At 40.2% G+C, this 19,718-nt stretch overlaps 1 protein-coding gene across 2 annotated transcripts in view; it reads right to left on the bottom strand.

Annotated features, from left to right (window-relative positions):
• Positions 1–19,718, bottom strand: part of VPS41 (VPS41 subunit of HOPS complex) — a 197,803-nt gene that overhangs the window by 64,714 nt on the left and 113,371 nt on the right. For both annotated transcript variants that reach the window (XM_068972619.1, XM_068972620.1), the window contains 2 exons: positions 5,438–5,557; positions 4,061–4,207 (listed from right to left, as the gene is read on the bottom strand). In XM_068972619.1, coding sequence (XP_068828720.1) covers positions 4,061–4,207; positions 5,438–5,557 — 267 coding nt within the window. The remainder of the gene's footprint in view (positions 1–4,060; positions 4,208–5,437; positions 5,558–19,718) is intronic.

Genomic DNA, 19,718 nt, shown 5'->3' with positions numbered 1-19,718 from the left:
AGACAGGAATCAAGACCATCCCCAAGAAAAAGAAATGCAAAAAAGCAAAATGGCTGTCTGAGAATGCCTAACAAATAGCTGTGAAAAGAAGGGAAGCAAAAAGCAAAGGAGAAAAGGAAAGATATACCCATTTAAATGCAGAGTTCCAAAGAATAGCAAGGAGAGTTATGAAAGCCTTCCTCAGCAATCAATGCAAAGAAATAGAGGAAAACAACAGAATGGGAAAGACTAGTGATCTCTTCAAGAAAATCAGAGATACCAAGGGAACATTTCATGCAAAGATGGGCTCAATAAAGGACAGAAATGGTAGGGACCTAACAGAAGCAAAAGATATTAAGAAGAGGTGGCAAGAATACACAGAACTGTACAAAAAAGATCTTCACGACCCAGATAATCGCGATGGTGTGATCACTCACCTAGAGCCAGACATCCTGGAATGTGAAGTCAAGTGGGCCTTAGGAAGCATCACTACGAACAAAGCTAGTGGAGGTGATGGCATTCCAGTTGAGCTATCTCAAATCCTGAAAGATGATGCTGTGAAAGTGCTGCACTCAATATGCCAGCAAATTTGGAAAACTCAGCAGTGGCCACAGGGCTGGAAAAGGTCAGCTTTCATTCCTATCCCAAAGAAAGGCAATGCCAAAGAATGCTCAAAATACCACACAATTGCACTCATCTTACACGCTAGTAAAGTAACGCTTAAAAATCTCCAAGCCAGGCTTCAGCAATACATGAACTGTGAACTTCCAGATGTTCAAGTTGGTTTTAGAAAATGCAGAGGAACCAGAGTTAAAACTGCCAACATCTGCTGGATCATCGAAAAAGCAAGAGAGTTCCAGAAAAACATCTATTTCTGCTTTATTGCCTATGCCAAAGCCTTTGATCTTTTTGTTTGTGTGTGGATCACAATAAACTGTGGAAAATTCTGAGATAGATGGGGATATCAGATCACCTGCCTCTTGAGAAACCTATATGCAGGTCAGGAAGCAACAGTTAGAACTGGACATGGAACAACAGACTGGTTCCAAATAGGAAAAAGAGTACGGCAAGGCTGTATATTGTCACCCTGCTTATTTAACTTATATGCAGAGTACATCATGAGAAACGCTGGGCTGGAGGAAGCACAAGCTGGAATCAAGATTGCCGAGAGAAATATCAATAACCTCAGATATGCAGATGATACCACCCTTACGGCAGGAAGTGAAGAAGAACTAAAGAGCCTCTTGATGAAAGTGAAAGAGGAGAGTGAAAAGGTTGGCTTAAAGCTCAACATTCAGAAAACTAAGATGGTATCCAGTCCCATCACTTCATGGCAAATAGATGGAGAAACAGGAGAAACAGTGGCTGACTTTATTTTTCGGGGCTCCAAAATCACTGCAGATGGTGATTGCAGCCATGAAATTAAAAGATGCTTGCTCCTTGGAAGAAAAGCAATGAACAACCTAGACAGCATATTCAAAAGAAGAGACATTACTTTGCCAACAAAGGTCCATCTAGTCAAAGCTCTGGCTTTTTTAGTAGTCATGTATGGATGTGAGAATTGGACTGTGAAGAAAGCTGAGCACCGAAGAACTGATGCTTTTGAACTGTGGTGTTGGAGAAGACTCTTGAAAGTCCCTTGGACTGCAAGGAGATCCAACCAGTCCATTCTAAAGGAGATCAGCCCTGGGATTTCTTTGGAAGGAATGATGCTAAAGCTGAAACTCCAGTACTTTGGCCACCTCATGCGAAGAGTTGACTCATTGGAAAAGAGTCTGATGCTGGGAGGGATTGGGGGCAGGAGGAGAAGGGGATGACCCAGGATGAGATGGCTGGATGGCATCACTGACTTGATGGACATGAGTCTGAGTGAACTCCGGGAGTTGGTGATGGACAGGGAGGCCTGGCGTGTTGCAATGCATGGGGTCGCAAAGAGTCGGACACGACTGAGCGACTGAACTGAACTGAACTGACTGATGGATGTGAGAGTTGCACCATAAAGAAAGCTGAGCGCTGAACAATTGATGCTTTTGAACTGTGGTGTTGGAGAAGACTCTTGAGAGTGCCTTGGACTGCAAGGAGATCAAACCAGTCATTTCTAAAGGAAATCAGTCCTGAATATTCATTGGAAGGACTGATGGTGAAGGTGAAACTGCAATACTTTGGCCACCTGATGTGAAGAGCTGACTCACTGGAAAAATCTCTCATGCCAGGAAAGACTGAAGGCAAAAGGGGAAGGGAGTGACAGAGGATGAGATGGTTGGATGGCATCACTGACTCAATGGACAAGATTTCAGCAAACTCCGGGAGAGAGTGAAGGGCAGAGGAGCTTAGGGGGCTGCAGTTCATGGTGATGCAAAAAGTCAGACACAACTTGGTGACTGAATAACAACAGACAATGCGGGATAATCTCCCCATCTGTAGAGGCTTAGTTAGTCATATCTTTTTGCTTGGCTCTTTACAGCATAAAAGAAACATTTATAGGTGGTGGGAATCAGGATTGCTATCTTGGGGACCGTAATTCAGCCTAATGGAGGAAACATTTCCAGTAGCAATCATCAAACTTCTTTCATGTCCCAATAGGCTAGTTTCCCTTTCCTTTCACCAAAAAAGAAAAGAAAATACCAACTTTAAAATAACGGAAAAAGCCACTTAGTCTATTTAAGATACTTAAAAACTATCAAGAACATCAGTTTACTGGATCAGTACTGGGATAGGGAGACTGAGAAGCCCTCTTTTGTCCTTGACTTTGAGGTACAACCTCCTTTCTATTACTTTAAATGTGACTGTTGTGTTCATTTAACACATGGAAACAATTACCACATGTTCTACTAAAAAAGAGAACCTGAATCATAACTAGATCTACCTGAAACTAATAATGCTTATTTTGATGATAACAATCACCACATTAATAATTTTTATGCTTTCTTTTTCACAGAGGAATTTTCAATAGCCATGTCTCTCTCATGATCTTTCTGGAATTTTCTGACGTAACTATGACAGCTTATATTTCCTACACATGGTATGCCAGATCCTATACTAAATTCTTCATTAAACTGCCCCAAAATATGTGATGTGAGAACTATCAGCGCTCCCATTTTGCAGATGAGAAGAGTGAGGCTTAGAGAGGGTTACACAGGAAGATCAGTGGGAAAACTGGAATGGATTCCTGGTCTGTGTGACTCTACAGCCTGAGCCCTTCCATTAGACTACTGATAGGATATCTTCTTACAACACCTTTATCTCAGCTAAGTCTTTCTTTAGACGAAGGTATGTATTTTTAAAGGGAAACAAACAACTTTTGCTCTGAAATACCTAATACGAGACAAGCGCTACTAGATACGAAATAAAGGTGAATGGGCTTTGGGGCTCGTTTTACAGAACAGCTTCATTTACCCAGGCATATAAAAGGTAGGCGATATATGTGACCAAACAGCCCCAAGTCGTATCGTCCATAATAAGCCTGGGCCTTTATTCCACCAAACTACTAGCAAGCAAGCAGGATGATTTCATCTCAACCATCTTTTCCCACCATCAGTTCTAGGGAAGAAGCTCAGGATCAAAGCTAAGGGAAATGGAAGGAAACATAAAGAAAAGGACCCAGGGGAACCAGTAACACAACGCATACTCCATAAATAGCTAAGGCCGACTGGGTTACAGGAAATTAAGAAAAGATCAGAAAGGCTACACCATTCTGAACATGGATAAGGTCATGAGAAAGGACAGATCCGAAAACTCACACTTATCCCATGACCATAATATGCAGGTGAAAATATTTTGGCTCTGAGAAGCCATTCAAGAACTCATATTCTTGGACTTCCCTGGGGGTCCAGTGGTTGGGACTTGGCCTTCCAATGCAAGGGGTGCGGGTCTGATCCCTGGCCAGGGAACTAAGATCCCACATGCCTCAGGGCCAAGGGACCAGAACACAGGACACAGGCAATGCCATAACAGATTTAATAAGGACTTCAGAAACGGTCCACACACATACACACACACAAAGCACACAAAGGATTCCTCTGGCCCATCGATCAGCAGCTCTATAACAACATGGACTCAGGAGAAAGACAAGTAAACCCACCTTGACAGACGTCCCCCAGCCAATGATCAGCGTCACATTGTCCTTCCAGCAGAGGCTACAGGGATACATATCTGGGCGAAGACTTATATCATCCCGGGGCACGTTCGTGATTCTCTGCTTTGAGGTGATGTCAAAAATCTTCACGCCCTGGAAAATAAAGTAGCATTAAGCATCCTTGACTCGAGAGAAGGAAAGTGAAAGGAAATTTAATAATGACCACTGCCATACACCAGTGATAATGAGCACTGCCAAGTATTGACAGTGTTTATTGGGTGCCACTGGGAACCACAGAAACGTTCTGACTCCACATGAATATGGTGAAAACCCAGAACAAAAGGAAACCTCCATCCTTCTTTTCAGGCAAAGGAGATTTTATGAGCAGATGGCACAAGCAACACAAATGGTAAATGTATAGGTATCAGCAACTATGTTTCCAAAATGACAGACAAGAAACATTTATGTATGTATTGTTACACCTCAAGTATGGGATTTGGTTTTCAGAAAAGGTTTGAATCTGAAAACCCACTAGGTAAAGAAAACTACACCTGACATTTTAAAGTACTCAAATCAAGAAACATTGAGCAAGCAGCTAAATGAAAATAATCCAAGAGGCCATATATCTGTTGACCATGACTGTGACCCAGAAGAGTAGGAAAAGTCCCAACTAGCACAGCAGCTTCTGGGAGGTTTCTACCATGCAAAATGGAATAGCTGGGGACTCCCAAATGCAAGGGGCTTGGGTTTGAAACCTGGTCAGGGAACAGAGCTCATATGACATTGTAGCATGGCAAAATAAAAAAAGGAATAGCACCAATTTGCTAAATTGTACGTCAAAATTCCAAAAGCTATAGTTATGCCAGATGTCCTAAAGGTAATTTTCAAACTTTCTATTCCCCCTAACTCATATCGACTGAACCTGAGGTAAGTGAAGCATCAAAAATTAGGATCCACTTTTTCAAAGGCAGGCCTATTTTGGGTTGGTGATTATTCTGGGAGTAAAAGAAATCAGCAATATCCTGCCCTTGTTTCATATCGACTGGCACTTGCCCTTGGCTAATAGGCAAATGGTATTTTCAAAACCATGTTCCCATTGCAGCCCTTCCATTATTAAGATGCCTTTTCATTTTCTTGGCTATTCTCCATGCCTCGGGTTTCTTCCTCTAAAATAGAGTCCAGAATATGTTGGAAATTACTCTCTGATGAAAGCCAAAAGCAATCTAATTTCTTCACCCTTCCGGGTATGGTATCAATCGCCATGGGCACCTTTCAGAAACGGTGATGGGAGGAGTGGCATCCCCACCCTTTGTCACAGCCCTCTGGGTTTGGCCATCCTTCTGGTGCTGAACAAGCCTTAGAGAGATGGAGATGCACTTTTACCATATTATTGGCCCAGGCAATCAAATGGCCCCTCCACTTCACACTCCTTATGTTCCCTTCCCCTTCATGCAGAACTGAAGACTTCCATCTGCTCATCCAAGATCGTTCAAACAGCAGCAACTAGGGGCAAAAATCATAAAAACAGAATTTTAAAAACTAAGAGCCATATGGTAAATTCCTTATTATTTTTGCCTGGACATTCAACAAGTAACAAACAAATTTTTTAAAAAATTAATTGGAGGATAATTGCTTTACAATGCTGTGCTATTTTCTGCTGTACAACATCATGAATCAGCCATATGTATACATATATTCCCTCTCTCTTGAATGCCCCTCCATCTCTCACCCCCGATCCCACCCCTCTAGCTCATCACAGAGCACCAGGCTGAGATTCCTGTGTTACTCAGCAACTTCCCACTAGCTATCTATTACACACATAATAGTGTCTATATGTCGATACTACTTTCTCAATCCGTCCCACCCTCTCCTCCCGCTGTATCCACAAATCCAAGTAACAAACAAATTGCTCTCAATATTTTAAATACAGACTTATAGTGGCACATGATTCGCATTTTGGAAAGTATTCCCAGTCTATCTGATCCTATCCAGGACACTGTTAAAAATGTTTCAGTATTAAAGTTATTACACAGTCCAGCCACAAGATGGCACCAAAACACCAAAAGTCAGAGAAAAAAGAGAGCATGTATGGTATTTAGCCCAAAGATTTTTACCACAGAAAGTTCTTCAAGTAATTGACCAGGATTAATTTATTTAGTAATTTGGGAAATCAAAACTTTAGAACTTTTCTCTGAAAATAAGATTAGGCACAGATTCAGCTGCAATGATTAGAAAAGGTCAAACTCAAGAAAAATCACAATGACTTGAGCAGTTATTATTCACGTCACAAGAGAAATGTACTTTAGAATTTAACTTCTACAGAAATTTCAGAGTAGCTATCTATCAAAAAAAATATGATGAATAAATTCTATGACCAGAATAACTGGTCAAACCCTCTAACATAGAGATGTAGTTCTTTTAGAAATCACACATTATTAAGGAATCAAAAATTTTTTTTCTTGCTATATCCAATTTAAATCCTATAAGAAGAGACCTTTATACAATATATAACAATACATACAATATATATAATTTATACAATGCAGAACTTAAAATATGTAAGGTAGACATAGAATTCTGAAACACAGTTATCTTTTAAAAGCATTCCTTAATGGGATTTTTAAAATTCCTATTATATGTGTCAATTTCAATGTACCTTAGTATAATACCCCACCTCCAAAAAAGGAAGAAAAAAAGGTAACAGAAAGTAAATTCACATTATTAATATTTTTATATATCTTTCTCAGTAGCCAGAGGGGCACACACACACACATACAAAAGGTGACGGGGAGTTATAATTAAATAAGTGGCCATCATCATAAATAAGCTGAGTTTAGTCTCATAAAAATGCCAGAAATGTTTAAAGTTCTCTGTCATCCATGCAAGACCAAGGCAGCCTTACAACATCCTTAGTGGAGGCAGAACTTTTACTAAAGACATGTGGTCCTGTGTTCCCATAGGATACACACAGGATAGATCTCCTACATGCTCAGTGATCTTCTAAGCCATCTCGACTGGCCCAGGTTCTAAGAAATTCTCACCACCACCAAGGCTGCCTGCTTCCAGTTAGCGACCCTTAGGGACGGCCTCCAGCTGTGACTCAGCCTCTCCCGTGGGTCATGACGCAGAGAACAGAGCTAAGGCGGTCACTTGAGTGTGTGCGGGGTTTTGTGATGGGACAGGTCTGAAACTGGGGATCAGAGGTGAAAGCTTGAGAGTATGGCTCTTACCACACATTAGGTCAGGCTCCACTAAAGACAGGTAGCTACTGACAATTGTATTCAACATGAAGAACTGGTAAGACCACAGGGTCTGTCGTCCCCTCTACCCCCCGACTCAGTGGCCTCAGTCAGGTGACGGGGACTGAGAAAAAAAAAAGTGGGCGGGGCCTGGGAGAGCTCCACTAGCACCTGCTGGAGGGGCGGCTCTGCTGGACGGCCAGGGGGAGAGGCATGGAGATGCAGGGCGAGGCGTCTCCCTCACCAACACCAACCAAGAAATGGCCACTAGAGTATTAAAAGGGCAACAGTCTGCACCTGGGTCAGGAAAATTAAATAAGCCCTCAATTTCAAATTAGAAGTTCTGTTAACCCTAACAGAAGGAGGATCCCGGTGAAGGCTGTGAGCTGGAGGATCCCGGTGAAGGCTGTGAGCTGACTCATTATAAGAAAGAGCCCGCCTGGGTCGAGTATACGGCAGGATGCACAGTGTAGTGGGGGCCGGGGCTGAGGGGCCACAGGGGAAACCTCAGGCAGGGGCAGAGTCCTCAGTCAGCACCGGAACAGCGCACCTGAGCTGCCGCTCTGGCCGCTGCTCGGAGAAACAGCCTGGAAGGAAGAGCGGGCAGGCTGGGGCTGGAGGGGGCCTCCTAAGGGCAACTGTGCCCGTTACCGGGGTGGGCAGCACCTGCCTTACTAAGCACAGAGAACAAGTTTCGTTTTTGTTTTCTTATTTTTTAAAATACAGCACTTCCCTGCTACACCAATAATTACTAGGTTGGCCAAAAAGGTTTGTTTGGATTTGTCTGTGACACCATACAGGAAACCAGGATGAACTTCTTGGCCCACCCAATGCATTCTTTTGTATCCATTTTCCCAACAGACAATTATGTTCCAATTCAGCAAAATGGAAAACATAAAAGCTCTCCCACCACTATCCAGAGTAAAAGGTCTGGACAAGTTCTCACAAAATCTATGGATAACTTCACAGCCACGTCTCGTAAATATGAGCTCACAAGAAGAAAACACTGGCCATGTGGAAAAATTCAGGATTTGAAAATAATAAAACTTATCTAGGGAATAAGAAAAAATCTTCTCCTACCACCACATGAATGAGCCATAACGTAAAGCAGAAAAGAACTTCAGGAATAATTCTCTTTATTCTCAGGTGACAAGAAAATAGAGCAAGAAATTAATAACAAAGGATAAGAAGAGAAAAACAAGGGGAAAAAAAGGAAATAAAAAATCAAAATACTCTCTATCCTTGGGTAAAAGAGGAAATCAAACTGCCGCCAGAGCACTTGGGAAATGAAAATACAAATAGTACAAACCTCAACTTTAGGGGATGCAAGCAAAGCTGTAAACAAGGGTACGTCCATAGCTCTCAAAGTTAATAATGAACAAAAACAGATGTGTGTGTACAAGCTACATGGAAAACAAAAATACTTTACTGAGGGACAGAGGAGGAGAGCAAAATAAATGGAAAGATACAGAGTGTACCTAGATGACAAGACTCAGAATTCTCACTGAAGAGCTTAAGTCTTACCAAATTAACCTACAGTTTTCATGAAAACCCCAAGAAAATCCCAAAGGAATTATTTCTAGAGCTTCTAAAATGCAATGAACTCATTTGAAAATGTGTGACAGTAACAAAAAAATTTTTTTTAATTAAGCAATTTGGAGGTGGGGGGGTGTCATCTGCCCTGCTAGATACTAAAACTTTTTCTTTTTAATTAACACCCCCAACAGTAGAGCAGTGGTCTCAGAACGGACAGGTGAAGGAAAAAGGAAAGAAAAATTGACAAAGATGAACCAAAATGATAAGGTCAGACACTGGGGAGAGGGACATGTCTGTATATACATGGGGTGGGTGGCGGGGTGTGTGTTTAATATGGACACTTATTTACAGGAAAACATGTTCAGAGCATATTAAGCAGATTGCAAAACAGATTAAATGCAGTGACTTTTAAATAAAATATGAATGTGTATCCATATATAAAACCTGAAAGACAAAGAGATCATCACTTGAGAGAGGACAAGTGATTTTGTATTATTCCTCTTTAATAACTATTCTACATAGCACACGTGAATTATTCTTTATAACGTTAATAGATACGGGGATGAAAGTCAATCTTCTAACTTTAACAGTCAAGATAATTTAGGGGAAATCTGAAATAAAACAAAATAAAAAATTCACTGGAACTGAGTGAAAAGACGATTTGTGGTCCCCTATCTATGGATGAGAATTCACATATATGATATCTAATTTTTAAATAAAACACTAACTTCTTTTAGAAAACTCTTAATAAAATCTTGTTGCAATTCCCACCCAAGCCAAGGTCACTCCACTTTATCCTTTCTGCTGTGGTCAGTGTGATTTCTGCAATGAAAGGAAGCTGAGCCTGCTGGGCCCCAGCCTCCCTTTGTCTCCTGCTCTGGCTCCAAGGAAAACTTCCAGCAGAGGGCAGGAAGGAAAGGAGAGAATGTTGAATTCAGTCTGAATTTCCAGAGTCCTACTACAATAAACCCTGTGTACCCTGCCCTGACACGAATCAAAAGAGTAAAGACGCTGGTCCCTTAATGTTATTTTTATAATACGGCCTCAGTAGTACCTATCTGATGTGACTGACTCACTGATGGGTGCTCAAAAACAGCAGAGGGGGGCAGGTGGGCAGCTAATGTCCTAGCTTCTGTAAACCAGTTAAGTTTTAACTCATTTCCATTATGCTTTTAGACACGATTCATATTATTTTTCTCATGTCTTTCAAATGGTGGTAGTTTCATCACCTTACCTTTATGTTTGAAAATTAAGAGATGATCTCTAAACAAATAGCCTTAAATATGTTAGAGAAGATCATTATTTTGAAGAATTCTTTGGTTAAGTCAAATACTGGTTCTGAGTCATGGGATCGTGGGTGCCACATTATATCTAGTTCACTGAGAACAATGTATTTACTTCTCATCTCCCCAAATGTATCAGGGAAATACATCAAATCTTATAGATGCTTTGCTAGACACAGAAGGAATAACAAATATTAGATACTGAGTAGGCTTTTCCTGGGTCTAAAAGTCATTCCTTCTTTTCTTGTCCAAAAATACAATGTGTTTGCTATGGGAGGAGCTGTGTAATTCCCAAATCCTCTAGTCATTTGGCTTGTCTTTAGTTGGCAATGTCTCTTCCCTGAAGAATCCCATGGACAGAGGAGCCTGGTAGGCTGCAGGCCATGGGGTCGCAAAGAGTCGGACACAACTGAGCGACTTCACTTTCACTTTTCACTTTCATGCATTGGAGAAGGAAATGACAACCCACTCCAGTGTTCTTGCCTGGACAATCCCAGGGACGGGGGAGCCTAGTAGGCTGCCGTCTATGGGGTCGCACAGAGTCAGACACAACTGAAGCGACTTAGCAGCAGCAGTACCGTATCTCAGACACAGAGGCATCTGCCCTCTTTCACACATCTAAAGGAAAGGGCCCTGGGACTGATTCATCCAAGGAATACATTCACACACTCTGAGAAAGGGCTCATGTACACTGACACCATGTCCTACTCCTAAAATGTTGCTCTTTCCTTTTGCTCAGTGTCAGAGGATATGACTTGTGCAAAACTTGTCATAAATTTGAAAAGTCTTTTGAAGGTGCTGTGCCGTGCTCAGTCGCTTCAGTCATGTCTGACTCTTTGAGACACTATGGACTGTAAGGCGAGACCTTCTCTGTTTGGTTTAGGTTACTGCGGCTCCTTGGTTTCAGGGATGTCCACTGGTCTCCCCTTTGGTCTGAGGAGTGATGTCCTGGAATCGGTTTGTCTGCTTGCACAAAGCTCTCTGGAACATCACAGTACCCACTTCTCCTGTCCTCCCCCGACCCGGCCTGCCCTTCTCTATGTTACTGGCTTGATCCCATGAAGTGTTTCTTTCTGTCTTCCCTCTGCACTCCACTCAATTCTTTTAAAAATGCTTGTATTTTATATTAAAGCACAGTTGATTAACAATGCTGCATTAGTTTCAGCAAAGTGATTCAACTATACATATGCATCTATCTAGGATTCTTTTTCAGATTCTTTTCCCATTTAGGTTATTACAGAATATCGAGCAGCATTCGCTGTGCTATACAGTAGGTCCTGGTTGGTTATCTATTTTATTGGTTATATATTTATCTATCAATAGAGCAGTGTGTGCATGTCAATCCCAAATTCCCAATTCACTGAACCCTTTACTCATGAGTCCTATCTCCTAGTCCATACACAATATAAAATCTTAATGTCAGCTAGAAATTACAAAATTATTGCCATTACTGTCCTTTTAAACTCTCCAAATAAAATGATGCTGTACATGCAGCATTTGATGGATAACATCTTGCAGTTTCAGATAGGAAGGGTTAGGATTTTTCCATCCTAATCTATGGGATTTTCAGGCAGAAACGTATCATCTGGCAGGAAGGCCAAGGAAAGTTCTGTTTCTGTGATTTAAGGCATGATAAGCTGCTTTTCTTACACACACTCTATGCTAATTTAACTACCACAAAACTACCTGCTTGTATTTCACTGACATTTAATAAAATCCATTTCTTTCTTCGACCCATAAAACTGCCTAGAGACCTACTGAGCACGAATCTTCTACAAAGCATTTTAGAGGGGAAGCCATTGAGGGAACTACCCTTAAAAGCAGCTGGTTAATTTATTTGGTTCATCTTCCACATCCTGTAATATTGAATTGTCATTATCACAATACTGAGAGCAATTTAAGCTCAATGGGAGCTAAGTACAGAGAGAGGAAAAACTGTTTCCAAGAGGTCTATTTTTTTGTTGGAGAAAGTATTTTAGGGCTTTATCTCCCATAAATCCACATTCTGGCAGTCAGCACTCTTGGTACTTATATTTCAATAGGAGCCCTCACATCCTCAGCAATATACTTTATTCTCCTATGTTTTGTGCTGATAAATCTATCTAGTACTTTCTTATACCACATCCCAGAATCTCCCACACACAGGCTGGGATTCCTATGGGGCTGTAATAAAGCTGCCGATTCTGGTAGCCTAACACCCATCATTACCCATCACCCATTCTTCCCTGGTGGAGGAAAAGGAGTATGATTGGACCTTTTTTAATCATCTTGTGCTCTTCCAAGTATATAAATCATTTGAGTCATTTGGGCTCCCTAATACCAGCAACACTGCTTGCTGAGGCTGGGGTCTGAGCCCATGGGTGAAGGTGTTTCCTCCAGAAAGGACAGAGAGCCTTGGAGAAAACAGACTCTACAAGAGATAAATGCTTAATCAGAGAAGATACTGGAGCTCAACATGACAAGAGAAATAAAGAGAGCAAAATAAAATCCAGCAAATTAGAATATGCCAAATATTTACTGTCCCAGTAAAAACAAAGGGCATAATGATGAGGAGGGCTTGTCACAGAGGATTTTTAAATCTAAGATCGGAAGAGATTAAGGATAAAACTGAAGTCAAGAAGGCAAGTGAGAAAAAAATTGGTGAGCATGGAGAAGACTTGGGGTAGTGGCTGGCAGCAGGCAGGATTCTTGAATCTTGATGGAGACAGAAATGACCAAGAAGCTGCAGCCTGCAGAGCAGAGAACACCTCTGTACTGCTTCCTGCTTTGGCTCAGTACCGAAGTTTAAAACACACAGCCTTCCTGACCATCATTGAGAAAAAACTCACATCATGTAAGAAGAAAATGGGGATTTCCTAAATATATGACTGCTTTAAATTAGGTGGTTATTTTCTGCACAAGTTCTAGTCCATCCATCTCCTTTCCTGAAAAGTGGGTTAACCTGATTAAAAGCAGTTTGACACAGGCCAGATCTTGCTACCAGAGAAAGCCTTTGTACACAGGTAGCTTTCCAGAGCCCATGTGACAGGCCATTTGCTTCCAGGCAATATCTGAATGAACACAGCTGAAAAGCAACACAGGTTTTTGACAAATTCTTGAAGTTAATTATGTACCAGAAATATGCTTTGAAATTTAAAAAAACATCATATCAACATAAAGTAACAGTCAATTTAGTAGCCAAGAAATCCAAGCTATGAATTCAGTGTGAAACAACGAAGTTAAACACAAGAGGTGCCACTTAGGAGCGTTTCCTTCATATTAAAAAAAGAATAAAAACCTAGCAATGACAGAGATATAAATCTATGTCTACCCGCCCACCTATCTGGGTTTAGCAATCAACTGTACCCAGCATGTGAGGAAGATTCCTATTCAAACTAGCAACATGCAATTTCTGCACATGCAACTCACAATTGCAAATGGGATTCCAGAGATGAATGAGGCATTTAAAAAAGTTAATTTTTCTACTAAAAAAAAAAACACAGCCTCTCATGTGGATCCTGAAGACTTAACAGAGCTGGTTGTTCAAATCAAAAATCTTGAGTCTGTTTTTCAGCTTTCAGCTGTCTGAGGATCTATTCCCTGGGACTGGGTTCAAGGTTGGACCCCTTCCCCAGTAGAATAAACATCCACTGGGTGATGCAACTTGAATGAACGTTCTGTGTGATGAACAAATATCTCTAATTTTAACTACACATAATCTCAATCACAGATGACTCAGGAGGAGATCTTTGCACAGTGAGGTTATGAAAAAGAAATACAAAACTGCTAAGTCTTGAATATCAGGAAGAGTCACCAGAACACACAGGTTTACGGATGTGAACAAGCACTTCACTCAATTCAAATTAAAACAAAAAGGAACCAACAAGGACCTACCATATAGCACAGTAAAGTATACTCAATATTTTGTAATAATCTATAATGGAAAAGAGTTTGAAATGGAATATATATATATATATATATACACACACCTACACAAACACACATATATATACACATAGATATTTAATGGAATCACTGTGCTGTACATCTGAAACTAACACAACACTGTAAATCAACTATGCAATTTATGTGTGCTCAGCTGCTCAGTCATATCTGACTCTTTGCGACCCTATGGACTGTAGCCTCTCAGGCTTCTCTGTCCATGAGATCCTCCAGGCAAGAATACTGGAGTGGGTTGTTATACCCTCCTCCAGGGGATCTTCCTGACACAGGGATCAAACCTGAGCTCCTGTGGCTCCTCCTGGGAAGATCCCCTGGAGAAGGAAATGGCAACCCACTCCAGTATTACTGCCTGGAAATCCCATGCACAGAGGAGCCTGGTGGGCTACAGTCAGTGGGGTGGCAAAAAAGCTGACACAACTTAGCAACTAAACAACAACAATAACAAATCAACTATATACTTCAATGGGAAAAAAAAAAAGAAAATGAAGCAAAAGGGGAAAAAGTAAAGATCGGGACACTGCCTAAAGAAGAAACCAAATCAAATGAACCTGCCTTTAACTGGGCATGGTGGCTTGTTTTTAAGAGCCTTCAAGGAAGCAGCAGGGCAGACGGTTTAGGGGCAGATACATCTGTGGAGTAGAATATACTCATTTTCTTTGTACACAGTTCAGCATCTACTCCAAAGTCTCATTATGACTCCTATATAATGCCTCCCTAGAACAAGAATAATTATTCCAGGTTTAGCTAAAATTGGACAAAAGGCTGCAGGCTATTCAGTAAGCAGCAATAATTTGCGCTCAAACTGACAATAAATATCAAATGGACAGTCGTCATTGTCCTGGCTTCTGTGGTAATATTAAAAGCTGCCCCGAGCAAAGAATACAACCAGAGAAATCACAAAGGAAGGGATATAAGTGACTAGTAAATAAAAATGCTCAGAATCACTAATAATTCAAGGAAGTTACAAAATAGAACAATGGAGTCTCTTTCTATGTATATCAAATTGGCCAAGCTGATATGGTAAAACAGCTCCTCTAAAACACACAGCTGGTATAAATCAGTATGTTTTCTAGAATGTACCTTTACTTGGCAATATGTATCAAGAGCCTAAAAAATACTCGGAATCTTTGACCCAGTAATTCTAATCCTAAGAATCAGAGCTGGGAAAACATTCAGAAGCACAAACAAAAGTTCATACCCAAAGATTTCTAACTTCAATACAGCATGATTTATGATAACCCCAAACGGGATACAACTTAACGGTCCAATAATATGAGACCGATTAAGAAAATTAAATTGACCTGCAGGATGGAAAATTACATAATCATTAAAGACCATCTGAGCTAAGATTAGACTTCAATAATGTAGGGAATTTCATATGATTTAGAATGCTAAGTTGAAAAGAGAGCCAAAATAGTTGAGATTACTTTATACATTCTTTTATTATTGCTTTTTATTATTATAAAAGGCATGTTTTCTACAAAAAAAAAAAAAGGCAGAAAATAAATGCCAATGCAGGCCAGAAAAAACACTAATAATCTTGCTCAGATATTGTTAATAACGTGTTAATAATATTAATATTGTTAATAATCTGGTATACAGCTTTCCATGAAATTGCTACATCATATATTTATATTTCTACCAGAAAGGGGAATCAAATAGTATGTATTATTTTCATAAAGAACCTCAATAAGCCATTTAGCAAATGTTGGGCATTTTATTTGTCACAATGAAGACAAGAGAAAAAAGCTGGCATGTAGGAGCTGGTCTGCCATTCAGAGCAGGGCCTTGGTGTTCTCTGGGTAAATATAAACAATTTCACAGAACACTGACATAAGACAAGGCCCTGTGACCATAAGATGAGGAGGAAAAACAGGACCACTCCATAATCACATCTGAACAGGGACAAAATATCAACAGTTTCCAAGCCACATAAATGACCAAACATCTCCCTATCCTGGCTAAAAGGAAAGACTGCTTCTTTACCAATGTCTTTAGCCTTGATTTTATCTTTCCTCCTTCTGGATATGATGTATTAAGATATCCAGTGATGGAAAACCTCTTACTTCCAGACAGCACCTGACCCAGCGCAAAGTCCTACTTCTTTAAAGCCTCCCCACACCACCTCTTATCAACAGCCCAAATCCTGTAACACCCTCCTTTTAACACACCCTCTTCCTCACACTCTGCAAGTGTGTTCCTGGAGATCTAGGGTTGCAGGGCCCTGACACAGCTCTTCTCTACCACATACATCACCATTAGACTTTGAGTGGGTTCAAATCTGCACTGTTACAAACATCAAAGAGCAATACTGGCTGAAAATGAATGAGAAAACTAAAAGGAAACAATCTAACTTATAATGCAGGGTGGGGGGGGGAATCCCCAAATGCTTAATGACAAAGGCCTGAAAAATTACTCCAACAGTAATTTGGCACAGGCAATAACTACTCCAAATACTAAAGAACAACCACAGCATTCTCAACATGCAAACGAAGATATTTTCAGCAAGGAACAAAGGATGGTTTGATTACTCTGAGAAGACAGATGGTAAGCTTAACATCAGAATCCAGGGAAGGGCTGCAAACAACACAGAAATATTACACACGGAAAAGTTAGCTGAACTCATTAAAGAAAAAAACGCTTCTGTTCTCACCAGGCTTTTGATGGCTATGAAACGAGGACAACTGAAGAAAATGTGGTTGCCATGGATCCATCTCCTGGATGTTGGGAGCTCTACATACTGACATCAAAAAAGCAACTCATGTTTGAGATGGATGAACTTAATTTTGAAAGCAAGGAAAAACATCTGTCACTGATATTGGAAGTGATTTCTATTTTTAAGCCCTGGATTTAAAATTTCAGCTTCAATCAGTTCAATACATAGAGAAAAACCAACCAAAATGTACTTTTACAATATAGCTATTTACAACTTGGGTTTTAAATACCTAAGAAATATCTGTAAAGGTTATACTGTGTTTTACTTCCTATTAGCTGGTAGTTTTTAATGAATTTTGGTATGCTTACAGCATGAGATGAATTCTAGGAATGGAACCACAATTTATAACACCATGCCTAGAAGAGATGAAGATGTTTATTTACAATGGTTCTATGTGCAACCACTTGGACATAAATTTGGTGGTTGCCTGAAAAGTGATGTGTGAGAAAAGTCTGCATGTAGAAAACTGCCTAAGATCAAGCATCTAAATGCCTGCAGAAATATCATTCTCCAGATACACTGGTCAGCAGCCTGGGTGGTGTAACTGACATCAAAGACTTTTTCAGGATAAACAAGGTCTTACTGTACAGTACAGGAAACTATACTCAATATCCTGTTGATAAACCATAATGAAAAAGAATACATATAACAGAATCACTTTGTTGTAGAGCAGAAATTAACACTACATTGCAAATCAACTTCAATACTTCAATAAACTTTTTAAAAATTAAAAAAGATCTTTTATGACCCCAAGAACCCCAGCTTCCATCTGACCAGGAGATAAGCAAATATATAAGGAAGGACTCTTCCCTTGTGGCTCAGATGGTAAAGAATCTGCCTGCAATGTGGGAGACCTGGGTTCAGTCCCTGGCTCAGGAAGATCCCCTGGAGAAGGGATAGGCTACCCACTTCAGTGTTCTTGGGCTTCCCTTGTGGCTCAGCTGGTAAAGAATCCATCTGCAATGCAGGAGACCTGGGCTCAATCCCTGGGTCGGGAAGATCCCTTAGAGAAGGGCATGGCAACCCACTCCAGTATTCTTGCCTGGAGAATTCCACGGACAGAGGAGCCCGGTGGGCTATAGTCCAAGGGGTTGTAAAGAGTCAGACATGACTGAGTGACTAACACCTAACACTGTATTTCACATTTAATGGTCATAGGAGTTTACTGGGCTATGGGAAATGTTAAAAAGATTTGCATTACTACAAAAAACTGCTCCACTGTGTTGTCTTCCAAAAAGAATCCAACACGCGATTTTTTGTTTGCTGATCATTTTGGACACTGAGAAGCTAGCTGATGCTTCTACCTCTGTCCTTCAGGTAAAATCTGCCAGGAGCCTTCAGCCCTGAATAGTGAAGCGCTTTTTCTCATTTCATGCATGCAGGTCCTTGCCTTGTTTGCTGACTGACACTTTCCAGCTTACAAAGCAAGCTATCCCTGCGGCCAGGTCCCCTCATTCGAGTTCACTGCAATGCCAAACAGCTGACTACCTCGTTTCTATAAATGAACTCCGCTGCAAACAGCAGTGCGACAATTGAATAATTTGTCAAAGGAGGAGAATCAGTTATTATGAAGTGTATTTCAGAGTTCAAAGGTAAAGGTCATAGGGAGCTCAAGTTACCTGCTGACAGAGAAAGTTGAGCAATTAACAAAACAGCAAACAAACCAGACAAGATTTGCCTGGCAGACTTATTTCTAGAAGACATACCTCATTTCTATGCTCATGCATTAGAATTCTTGCTACACAAGGAGGTTTACACTTGAAAAAAAAAATCCATCGATTCACATGTTTGAAAGTTCTCTCCAATGGCACTGTTACGAGATGTGCTTTTTCTTTTCTTTTTTCAACATGGAAACAAAACAGAATTTAGAATAAGCTTTTTATGCTCATGTGTCAAGCACTGGAGTCCATAAATCCAGCTATGGCATTCAACTACTAAGAAGTTACCTTGAAAATCTAAAATAAAAGTTTATGCCAGACAGAACTATTGCCGCCTCTTTCCAGTCCCAGGTGAATAAGGAGCTATCTCCAAAGACCTAAGAAGCTAGAACCTTAAAAAGGAAATATCAACAACTGTGTCAAACTGCAGTTTCAGGTTTTTTGTTTTTTTCCCTTCATGACTAGTTTGTGGAACTATTCTGAAATGCATATTCTGATTACTTTTTAAAAAAAAGTTTACCCCTTGCCCAGTAACTAAGTTTTCCCATCAAATCAACTAAAATCTTCAATTAAAAACCTCCATCAAATTTTCTTATGAAATGACATCAAGATTCTCTCTCTGTAGGACATCTATCTTTCCTATGTTGCTTCTGTGGTTGTTGTATAGCTTTCATAATTGTTTACAGAAGTTGACATATAATTCCTAGATGCATTTAGCTGTCAGTCTAGAGAAGATCAGTATTCTTAAGGGTAAGAATGCCTTTATTCCACATTACACCTTCATTTGGCTAGTCACTGTTTCATTTTTTTTAAAGATCAAATTAACCTCTGAGTTACATGATACTTGTCTTTGCGCTTTTTCCGTCATATGATCTGCCATCTACTCTGAACAGGGAGGTCTGGTGAAAGGTTATCACCATTTGCTAAATGTTGGACTCTTCAAACTTGTTCTGCTTAGTTTATGGCACTGGTTGCAAACTGCAGTTGGAATGATCAGAGTTGTGATTGGGCCAATGAAGATTTTGATTTTTTTCTCATTTACAAAGGTATAAAATGCCATAACTCAGTCCTAAGAAAAAAATCGACTCCCCCTAAAAATTTGCTAACACCTTAAAAAGAAAATTTTTTCACAATATTATCTCTTTCTTAATATCACCTTCCAAAAGCCTTTCTCTTAGTTTTTAAAATCAAAGGTGCATTCCTTAATGAAATTAGAAATATTTCCTGAAATAATCACAACTAAACATTATCTATTTTAAAACAGACAAAACACATTAATTCCAAAACCAC

Source organism: Capricornis sumatraensis, chromosome 5 (assembly GCF_032405125.1).
Source record: "Capricornis sumatraensis isolate serow.1 chromosome 5, serow.2, whole genome shotgun sequence".
NCBI lineage: Eukaryota > Metazoa > Chordata > Mammalia > Artiodactyla > Bovidae > Capricornis > Capricornis sumatraensis.
The sequence above is the reverse complement of the archived record's forward strand: the minus strand, read 5'-3'. Positions and strand labels throughout refer to the sequence as shown.